At 40.1% G+C, this 11,589-nt stretch overlaps 1 protein-coding gene across 1 annotated transcript; it reads right to left on the reverse strand.

The window, feature by feature from the left end:
* Positions 1–682: 682 nt before the first annotated feature.
* LOC131993613 (high-affinity choline transporter 1-like) lies at positions 683–9,806 on the reverse strand. The gene is made up of 8 exons (XM_059359596.1): positions 9,623–9,806; positions 8,986–9,102; positions 6,615–6,770; positions 3,290–3,438; positions 3,002–3,145; positions 2,419–2,572; positions 1,512–1,729; positions 683–1,392 (listed from the first exon to the last, which is right to left on the reverse strand). Exons 1-8 carry the CDS (start codon positions 9,804–9,806, stop codon positions 832–834), a joined length of 1,683 nt encoding a protein of 560 aa, XP_059215579.1. The 3' UTR covers positions 683–831.
* Between the last annotated feature and the right edge of the window lie 1,783 nt (positions 9,807–11,589).

The following is an 11,589-nucleotide window of genomic DNA, read 5'->3' on the forward strand; positions in this document are numbered from 1 at the left end:
CAACAATATGAATATTAATAAAATATTAAAAGATTTATATTGAATAAACATTGGATTTTTGTTTTTGTTTTGAGAGCTCATGAAGCTCTTTTAACCCTCTGGGGTCTCTGATGGTGGCGTCCTGATCAGATCATGTGACATTTAACAAAAAAACAGGTCACATGGAGCGCTGCTATCAACTTCACTCCAAAGTACAGACTGGAAACTTTCTCCCAGTTTTTGTTTGACATTCCTAGCTCATGTAAAACCAAAGATATCTGAGCATTGGTGTAGCTCTCTGTGTAATTTCACACACTTTTGAAGAGTTGTAGCTAACAAGGAAAAAAAGAGGGTTAATATCTAACACTGCATAAACGTTCTTATCTACATTCAATCTTTTACATCGTAGAAGGAATCACATCTTTGTGTCAACTTCACCTGCCAAACAGTGACCACATAGCCTGTTTTCATTGGCTGCAAGGATGTTTCGTGTCTTCCTGTTTTGATTGCCAGCCTGCGGTCACTGACTTGGTTAGGATCTGGATCTGCTTTCTATCGCCAATTCATAATCTTGTTTCAGGTCAGATAATGTTCTTATCTACTTTGGCTTAGAGTTTCTTCTTGTCAGAGATGTAAATACACTTCTGCTACTTTAATGTAAAGAAATTAACTTCATCGAACAATGAGCTGTGGAAACAAGAGCTATTTAGAAAAAAATATATATTTTGAGCAGAAAAACATTAATGTTTTGGATGCAGGAATCATGAGATTGATGTATATTGAGCTATTTAATAGTGTTCAGTCTTTTTTTAATACTTCAAGAGAACCGATGCAACGGTTCACACGGGAACATTAACAGTTTGTGGTGTTCATTGGCTCTGATTCCTCAGTCTGAACGTTGTTTCTCTTCAGTTTCTCCTTCTCACTGTGTTCTGTGGCTCCATCTACTGGTGTCAGTGGTTGTGGTGAGTTCTGCCCTTTCACTTTGAACACATCCCACTTCTCAGGAAGTCTGCCTTTGTTGAAGAGCACAGAAGCCAGGTAGGAGAACAACAAGATGGCAGCAATGGCAGACAGCATGGAGATGGTCTTAACTGGAGAGTACTGGACATAAACCCCGTCCTCAAGAGTGCATCCTGGGAAGTGTATGACTGGTGCTAAGCCTAGTGATGGGTCTCCACTGAGCAGTCTGACTACGACTCCAACCACAAAGCCCATAACAGCCCCGTAACCATTGGAGATGTTGAGGAAGAGCACGCAGACAAGCTGAGGAAAGATTACAACGTAGGCTACTTCAAAACCAATAAACCAGAACAACAAGATGCTGTTTTTCAGGTAGCTGAGTGATGAACCAACCAAGCCCACGACCAACACAGAAGCACGGATCACCCACTGAGTCTCTCTGTCTGAGGCCTGAAGAAGTCATAAGGAGGAAGAAGAGGCAAATTATTGACATTGTCATGAATCTCAATCACACAGACCTCAGATGTCTTTGTTGTGATGAACCAATTTTTTAGAGAGCATTATTTCACCTGAGGCCTCAGGATGTTCTTGTATATGTTGGAGGTGAAGACAGAAGCTGCAGAAAGCAACGCAGAGTCAGCCGAGGACATCGCAGCAGCAGCAACACTTCCAATGCCAATAATGGCGACAAAAGATGGAGTGAGGTGCTGCAGGGTGATGGGCAGAACTAGAGCTGCTTCTCCACGTTCATATGGAGATGGAGAACCATAGGTAGTGAGGTTCCAGTCTGAGGCATGGACACACAAAAGAGGAAAGACTGTCATATGGTAACATTCCACACATCATATTGCACAAAAAGATAGATTTTATTTTAACTTATTAGACACTACAGATGTAGATTGAGCTATAACGATGGCAACTCAAGTTGTAAATGATCTTACACTTACTATGCATTCAAATTCCACCTAGCTGCTTTTATTACAGAATCTCCATATGACTTTTGACACTATTTCATACAATAGTGTTTTACGTACTAATTCTACATCAATATATCGTCATGTGAAATATGGAGTACCTCAGGGCTTTGTTTTTGGCCCTCTGGTTTTCACTCTTTATAGTTAATTTATTTGCCAAATCATCCAGTCATAGAATCATTTTCCCATCTTTTGGTGCCTCGTGTGAGGCACACTCCTTACATATTTGGTGCCCTGTCATGAGGCATCCTATCTTCAATACACTGATGATATCCAAGTTACCGTGCCCATAATGATGGATTATCATTCCAAAATTATTGTTTGAAATGGTCTTGCCCCTCCAAAAAGACATCATAGACCAGCTGTGACATCAGAGCCTCACTGAAAGACACTTCAGCAGAGGGAAAGGTGGCTGCCACAGACCTTCCAGGGGGACAATTTGCCTTGAATGTTGATGTAAAGTTTGTCTTTGCATAATCAGAATAATAATATCAGTTAATACCTGTAGATGCAGCGGCTGCCCCAACAAGTATCGATGGTATCCCGAGTATAGGTAAGATGAAAGCAGCAGCAAAGCAAGTGAGCTTGGCATTGGCTGTGGAAGATGCAGACAAGGTCCTCTGGTGCAAACACTGATATCCCATACTCCCCAGCGTCTAAAAAATAAAACAGTGCAGTGGTTAACTTAATAACTAGTGTGACATTCTGAAGATATCAACAATCATATTTTCAAAAAAGTTGGTACGCTGTCTCAGGCTGTAATGAAACAGAGTAGTTAATTACGAAATATTTAATGTTATAACGGATACATTTTGTTTGTTTTTTAAATAAAGAGTCATTATGAATTTGATGCCTGCAGCATGTTCCAAATAATTGGGATAGGGACATGTTTACCAGTGTGTTACATCAGCTTGTCTTTTAACCCAGTTATTGTTTATGAACTGAAGACACTGATTGTTAAACTTCAATCTTGTCTGGATAGCAGCAAATGTTGCTTCATGAGTACTGAGCATTAATGGTACTTTCACAGATGTGACTGTTACCCATAATGCCACAGGCACCAACACACTTTTTTGCTTCCTTACAAAGAATAGGAATTCATCAATCATTATCCAGGCCTTTTCCAGCCGTGGTTGACCAATCCAGGGAGCATGTAAGGTGTTGTTCTTCAGAGTCTGGCTGATGTCCAAGGAGGATGGGTTCATCAACACAAAGGGGACACAGATCCACTGCAGAAACAGAGAAAAAAAAGAGAGAAACATGAACCCAAAATATTTAAAGACGTACTTCGAAGCCTTCGACACCTTGTGTGACACATTTTTCTAAAAACAAAAAGGCTGACACCAAAAAAACTAAAAGTACAGCAAACTCACCATGCTGACGAATATAAGGACAAGCTGTATAATATCTGTGTAGGCCACAGAGTAGAGACCTCCCAGCAGTGTGTAGGTGATGGCCACAGCAGCAGAGATCCAGATGCACAAAGTGAAGGACAAATCCAGGATCACACTCATGGTTCCTCCTGTTAAACACAGTGCATCAAAGACTTTGACAGTAGACTTGGTGCTAATTGGATGCCAAGCTGGACTGATTGCCTGTTTTCCTGCTGCAACTTGCCTAGCTTTTTCTCCAGCTGTTGTTGTTGCCGTTTCCTTATAGTTTGAAGAAGTTTATATTTCTTTAAAAGATGATAACAATTGTTATCACAAACAATGTAAGTAAGTAAGTAAGTAAATATTAGTTATATAGCACTTTTCACAGATAAAATCACAAACTGCTTTACAGAAGAAAGAAATAAGATAGGGGAACATAAGACAATTAAAACAGTTAAAACACAATTAAAACACAATGAAGCATAAAAATTATAAAATAATATGTACAATGCATGGTGGTCATCCAGATGCCTGTCTAAAAAGATATCTGGTCTTAAGGTGATTTTTAAAAGAGTCCACAGAAACAGCAGACTGTAGAGGGAGAGGTTTGGGTGCCACATATTCAAATGATCAATCACCTTGTGTTTTCAAACGGGTACGTGGAACAGAGAGAAGATGTGTTTGACCTGAGAGACCGAGCTGACAGATATGGGTGAAGTAGTTCATTAATATATAGGGGAGCCTGACCATGCAATGCTCTATATGTGAGAGTAAGAATTTTGAACTGAATCCTGTATGCAACAGGGAGCCAGTAAGAGACTTCAGGACAGGGCTGATGTGGCGCCTTTGTTTGAACCACTGAGTAATCTTGCGGCAGCATTCTGGATTGACTGAAGGTGGTCTAGAGCGGACATACTTAGTGAGGAGAAAAGTGAGTTACAGAAATCAATCCGAGAGGAGATAAATGCATGTATGAGCATCTGAAGTTCAGCTTTTGAAACTACAGATCTCAGTTTACTGATGTTTCTAAGATGGAAAAAGAAAGATCTGGTCAACTGTTTTATATGTTTGTCAAACAATGTAGACTGATCAAAAAACAGCCCCAAGTTACGGAGGTTAGAGCGGACAGCAGAAGACAGAGGCCTAAAGGATTGAACAATTGTGGGGGTGAGTTAGCCTGGGTATACCCAGACTGCCTTGCGCGCTCAAATTTAATTTCGAACCTCCAGGCAGTCTGGAAACCAGGGAGGTTTCTTAGCCCTGTTTTAGGGATCCAATCACAGAGCGGGGAGGGACGGCAAGACAATGACGCGTACTACTCGGCAGACGGAAGCTTGTAGTTTTCCGGATCTAACATGGCTGCTGCAGAGGCGAAACTCTCTTTAGCTGTAGATGGTGTTTTAAATAGTTTAGAGCGAAAGTTGAAAGGCAAAAGGTCTCTCGGCGGCTCCGCTGTCCCCCGGCTCGTAGCCAGATCACCGGTAGCGCCGGTGATTAGCGCCGCACCGGCGAGACCGCCGGTCACCGCCGGTGATCTGGCTACGAGCCGGGGGACAGCGGAGCCCCCAGAGACCCGCAGCAGCTTGTTTATTGCCCATAAAATCAGTGGATGTGTGGCTGAATGACATAAGGGGGAATAAAGCGTGAAAATAAATAATCTTGCAGAAAGCGAGAACTGGAGAAGCAAAGCAGCAGCAACACTCTCTCACAGACACACACACAACAAACATCCATCTCTGTTGCTCTACTACGTCATCTGGTATAACTGATCTGATTGGCTAAGAGCTACCTACAGACGCTTTGATAGACATTCTAAGCGTCCAATAAACGGCTCCGGAGGATCGTAAACCACACCTCCTCTACAGAGAAATACATTGCTCGTTGCCAGAATAGACCTCATTTGAGAATAGTCTGGTGTTAGCCAGGCTAGGGGTGAGTGTGTCTGGAGCAACAACCAAAGCCTCAGTTTTATTGTCATTCAGCTGTAGGAAGTTTACTGCCAACCAGTTCCTAATAGCCCTTACACAGTCGAGAAGCCTCGACAACTTAAAAGCATCATTCGGTTTGAAAGAGAAGTGAAGCTGGATGTCATCAGCATATAAATGGTTTGCAATATTATGTCTTTTTATGATCTGTCCCAGGGGCAGTAGGTATAAGGAGAATAGCAGGGGGCCCAGTACTGAGCCCTGTGAGACGCCATATGACAAAGAAGAAGAATCTGACACAAAAAAGTCCCCACTAGAGACGTTGAAGCTTCTGTCAGGGTGATAGGATGTAAACCAGTCCAGTGCTGTGCCTGATATGCCCACACAGTTCTGATCTCTTAAGGATGATATGATGATCTACTATGTCAAACGCAGAGCTGAAGTCAAGTAGAACCAGTACTGAGCAGTCACCTGCATCAGAGGAGAGCCGTTTCAGTGGAGTGTTGTTTCCAAAAACCTGATTGAAATTTATCACAAATATTGTGCCTTTCCAAAATGGCGGTTAATTGATTAGCCACAACTTTTTCTAATTTTTTTGATAAAATTTGGAGTTTGGATATGGGTCTAAAATTGATGGGCAGTGTAACATCCAGGTTGGGTTTCTTTAAAATCGGCTGGATGGTAGCGTGCTTAAAATAGGAAGGGACACGACCTGTCAACAGGGAGGAATTTACAATAGCTTAAACAGCAGGGCCAATAATTGGTAAAACTATAAGAGTAAAGAAGATGGTGTTACATCCTGAGGTGTAGAAGAAAGTTTAATTTTTCTTATCAAACCTGTCAGGTTTTGTAGGCTGATAGGTTGAAATGGGTTCAGTAGATGTTGTAGGGCAGGAATTGGGTTGACAAGCCCCAGGCTGAATACCAGACCTTATAGCTCTTATTTTATTGACTAAAAAGGAAAGGAACTTATTGCAATCTTCGGTAGAGAAACCGGGTAATGTTGTGGATGGTGGTGATACAATGTTATTAATGGTGTCAAATAAAATTTTAGGATTTCTTTTTGAAGAAGAGATTAAATTTGCAAGTTAAGCAGTCCAATGTGTATGTCCCACTGCTTGTTATTTTAATCTGTCAAAACCACTCAATCTGCATTTCAAGCATTTCTCTGAGAGGACGTCACAAGAACGAGTTAGCTTTCTGCCGCTGTCTTCAGCCCCTGCTTATTTCCCCCAGGCCATGTACTCTCAACACATTTGTTTCTCTCATCAGCCCTGCAGTTTATAACTGTAAGATTTCAATACAAATGCGTATCCATGTATACATTTATTTCAGTTTAAAGTTAAATAATTATGTATATATGTGTATATGTAAGTAAAGTGAAAACTTATGTAACTTACCTAAACCAATTAGTATTGTGGGCACCCAGAGCAGATCCAAAACAAGTGAAGCCAGGCTCATTCCAACTGTTACTGCTTTTCCATACTTGGCATGAAAAGGATCCAGCATCGTCACACACTTTCTGTCTCTCATTGGCTTCACAAACACCAAGCCAGCTTCATTTAAAGAGGACAGAAGACATCACAATTAGAAAAATAACTAGAAAATTTCCTCTGGGGAAATTCTGAAAGGGCCACGGGGGCTACTGCCGGTGTGTATACACTATGATGAGATTCTTCAGAGATTTCAAACAATTAATACTAGTAATGTTATGATACCATATAATATACAAGGAGCACACCTACAACAAACATTCCTCTTCAAGTATTTATTTATACAGCAACCTATGACCTTTAACCTCAAAATGTGTGTGTGTGAAACATTTGTATCTGGAGGAGTGTGCGCGCTTCCGCGCGCATATGCGTGTGTGTGTGCATGTGTGTGTGTGTGTGTGTGTGTGTGTGCCTGCGTGTATCTGTAACTGTAATCACATCAAAGCATCAAAGCGTTGGGGCGACCAATCAGAGCAGAGCAATCAACGGAATTAACAGCTGTGGAATCTTCTGGCACAGTGACAGCAGCCAGAGGTGGGCAGAATGAAATTTCTGGCCTCGAACAGAAAGCATTTTTGTCAAAACCATAATACCTATCATTGATCCGACTTCACTTTGAGCGTCCTGAGTTCTTCCTGAACGTCTACATATGTTTGTTTTTTTAAGAAAAATGAAAAAATAGCTTTGTTAGAGCGACCTAAAATAACTGTTCCATCTCCCTTTTTCAGAAATCTTCCTGCGTTTTTAATATGGGAGCCAATGAGGCTGTTGGTGGTGTTGGTGGATCATCTGTGCGTCCTACGCCCAAACTATAACTCTGACAGCTTTACCAGAGGATTGTGAGTGAGAAGACTAATTTTCCTACGTTTCTATGTATAAATTATTTCTGTAGAGTGGAATTTGCGGCCTGGAGCGCAGTTTTCAAATTTATTTTTTGACAGTTTTTTCTCTCCCTCTACACTCTGGTGATGATGTCACACACTGTGACACGAACATTCCGTGCAATACACACCCATTATAATCTCAGAATTTCTCCAAAAATGATCATGGTCATTGAACAGGGATTGATAAAAAACTATATGACCTATCGAAACGTGGATTAATACACAGATACACAAGACTTGTGTCTACTATTTAAAGTTTAAATGGAGTCTCTAGCTGAAATTATGCCTGAGAAGTAGACGTTTAAATATCTCCAATTATTGTTCTTTTTCGCTCATTTTTTTTCGGCCGTCCCATTCATTTCAATGCAAAATTTTGGGCAGTTTTTAAAATTTGTATTCTGTAGAGAAAAGTAATAGCACACCGATCCCGATCAAACCGCACGTTTTGATGTATAATTTGTCTAGTAGCGGGACGAAATTGCGTCCGGAAGAGGAAGAAGAAGAAATCCACAGTATAACAGTAGTGCAGCACTGGTCCCTACAGATATTGCTGGATGGGACCAGTGCTCGGTGCGATTGCCCCGAGGCCCTAATTAAGTGAGGGGGAAAGCAAAACAATAGAAAGAAAAAATTACATGTAAGGTAACACTTTTTTGTCATTATCCATTTGACATTTTATTGATGTCCTGCTGTAATGTTTACAGTTCGTGTCATTGACAATAACATTTAAATACATACATTTAACTATATCTGTTGAATTAAAATGTTCAAGTCATGATTTTAAGTTTCTTGATGAACTGCAGACTTGAGGCTAAAATCTGGAGCAAAGATGTGACGATTTATTTGCTTTTCAGTAAACTATAAATATATTGGAGGCTTTAACCCCTTGTTGTTTGAGTGGTAGTGCATTTTTAGGTGGAGATAGCAGGTAGATGTCACAAAAAAGGGGCTCACACCATCTAAAAACTGAAAACTTGAATATAAATTGAGATGCAACTTACCAGTGTGTGTCAAGTTGTTCTAAATCATAAAAAAGTCTATTTCAATTCTCAATTGTCCTCCATAAGTTGTTGCAGCAATTTTTGTGTTGATAGCATTTGTTCAACACATATGGTGCTGTAATATTGTAATATGATATTAGTTTAATATCGAGAATGAATAAAAATGGCCCAACAATGCTCCATAATATTACATCTACACACCAGGACCTTTGCACCACCATAGAAAAATACATGCCAGGATTTGGTTTCAAAAGATTCTCTTCACCTCTTTCATATTGTTTGTGTGTTTTTATACGTTCTGGACGGGTTGATGGCTAATCTCGTTGTAGTACCCTGTGCAATGTCAATAAAGGCTTCTGATTCTGATTCTGTAAGAAGAAATTTCAAACTTACCAACAATGAAACATGAGCCGTGTGCAGCTATCATCACCAGGGCCCAGGTTAGTCCCATAGAGGGCGTGTACACCATCTCTGCTGTTCCAACAATGAAGGCTCCTCCCACCCACGTAGCTGCAGGATGGATTCACACACAGCAAGTAACTCAGTGAACAGTTGGACAGGCAACTAAAGGTTTGATGATAATTCATGTTGATTAATGAGTTTCAGTGGGATCACGCAATGATCACACTGTTTTATCAAGGCAGATATTAAACTATAACTAAAATAAAACAAACAAAATTGGTTATTACCACGTGCAAAACAGAGCAGCAGAGTTTACTGCTTGAATTTACACAACAGATAACAGCCATACTTTGTTTGAGACCACTATACATATATGGAAATTGTCTTAAATGGAATTAAATTCACAAGTATAAAACAAGTTGACTCACTATTTGGTAAATTATAAAGAAAGAATCACTTTTTGAGCTGAATATTCTACCAGACTGACAGACAGTCTGATTGTGTTTTCTTCTTATTCTTGTGCTGGTTGCTGTTTTATGTTGCTGTCGAGTGGTGTGAACAAATGAAAAAAAAAATATATATATATATATATACTTTCAACTTAGTTTCGTCAGCAAACTCTCCTCACCTGTCATTGTGAAGACCCCCACCACCATGTTGATGCTCCGGTTCCCCAGCAGGGTCATCTCCATTTCTGTGGCTGAACTTTTCTTCTGTTCCCTTTTGGACTTGAAAGAAGCCCAGATGCCGGTCCCAAGGACCAGCAGGTAGAAAAACACCATCGCTACCACTCCTGGTATGTTAACAGCCATGTTAGAGATCCACTGACTGACTGACTGACTGACTGACTGGCTGACTGACTGGCTGGCTGGCTCACTAACAGAGGAGGAGCGACTCCTCCTTAAAGTTACAGTGGTTGACGTGATTGTCCTCCGGTGAAATAACTGGTTCTTTTTTCGTCTTGGATATTGAGCAACACTCACTGTTACCTCACAACACGTCAGATGTTTTATGTTGTGTATAATAATGGATCATTTTCAGTTTTTTACCTTCACCTTAGAGAGCATAATCTTTAATAAACTGCAGCCTTTTAACTAAATGTAACTGCTTAGTTTTCAGCAAGCAGCCATTACTGTAAATGTCAAGACTGCCAGTCAAGTGATGCAGATAATGTTTCCATGTTTTACCAGCCACAGCCAAGCCTTGCCCCTGCTTTCATCTTCCTTATATTTGGAATACATCCCATATTACTTGGGGCAGCTGCTGCATCCACAGGTATTACCCACTTCTACATTGGGGCATGCTTTGAAAATTCTATATGCACCAGAGTTCATAAAAGGGCAAGACCTGTAAAAAAAAAAAAAAACCTGAAACAGAACCAGCTAAACACCCACATCTTGGCTTTGAATGACTAGCCCATTGTTCAAGTCAAGTTCAACCTATCACTTGGCCAGATGACAGGATAATGGGCTGTTACATTTATATCCTGAGGCAAAAGATGGTGCATTTTATTTTGTCTGGATAGTCTAGACAGTTGTATGGAAGACTGAAAAGCTGCATAATTAATGTATTTTATGTAATACATCTGACAGAAATACCATCTCATTGGTTTGGTTTTAATAGTTGAATGAGCATAATTTAAATAATAAAAACAAGGATTTCACAGTTCCTAAACATGAGTTTGTTGTTCATCACATTTTTCATTTATTTAAGAAAATTGCATGTCAGGGTGTCTGTCTGCCAGCTGAAGATCAGTAGAAGTTGACTGATGCAGCGGGACAATGAGCTTAAACATCAAGGTAAATCTAGTACAGAATGACTTTAACAGCACAGCCATTTATCCAATAGAGATGCTGAGGAATGACCTCCAGAGAGCCGTTTACACCAGACATCTCAACAATATGGCTGAACTGAAGCAGTAAGAATGGTCCAACATTCCTGTTTAATGTGTTCAATAAAAAATGAAATATGATAATTGTTTGAGTGGTATTAGGTTAAGCACATTGTGTTTGTCTATATTTGAGAGTAAGATGCAGATCAGATCACATTTTATGGCAAATTAATGCTTGTACATTTAATCCTATTTGTAAAACCAGAGCAGGTACCTGATGTGCGAAACTGTGCATGACTTATCTGTCAGGTTATCTGTATAGTTCCTGAAAGCTGAAATACTTCCTTGATCTTATCATGTTATTTTTGTTTCACCGAAACTAAGCAATCAATGAACACACCTTTGTTATTGAACAGATGATCTGATTTCCAGACACAAACAAAGCCTTGACCTCGGCCTGTTGCTTGTGGAAGAATAGAAGAAAAGGCAGAGGTAAAACTGTGACATGTTTTACCAGTCCCAGCATTAAAACAACACATATATTCAACTAAAAACAAAGACACACTTAGAATCCAAGGCTAAAAGTAGTGTGGCTTCAGGTGAGTGCTTGGCCTCCTGTGAGAGGGTTAGAACCACTTCACACCTCCTTCTTGGAAAGGGATTAGACTTCCAAGTGTGGTTTTAGAACATTTTCCTCCACGGTTGTTTGTTGTCTTGTTATATTCTTTTTTTAAAGCATAACAAACTGGATGTTAAGAACACAG

The sequence above is a fragment of the Centropristis striata genome, chromosome 20, assembly GCF_030273125.1.
Source record: "Centropristis striata isolate RG_2023a ecotype Rhode Island chromosome 20, C.striata_1.0, whole genome shotgun sequence".
Classification (NCBI taxonomy): Eukaryota; Metazoa; Chordata; class Actinopteri; order Perciformes; family Serranidae; genus Centropristis; species Centropristis striata.

Excerpts from the sequence above, each read along its gene's own strand:
- LOC131993613 (XM_059359596.1), bottom strand. The coding sequence starts at position 9,806 with ATGGCTGTTAACATACCAGGAGTGGTAGCGATGGTGTTTTTCTACCTG. Across the intron at positions 3,146-3,289 it reads TCCTTATATTCGTCAGCATG|TGGATCTGTGTCCCCTTTGT; the intron begins GTGAGTTTGCTG and ends CTGTTTCTGCAG. Across the intron at positions 1,393-1,511 it reads AGAACATCCTGAGGCCTCAG|GCCTCAGACAGAGAGACTCA; the intron begins GTGAAATAATGC and ends TGACTTCTTCAG.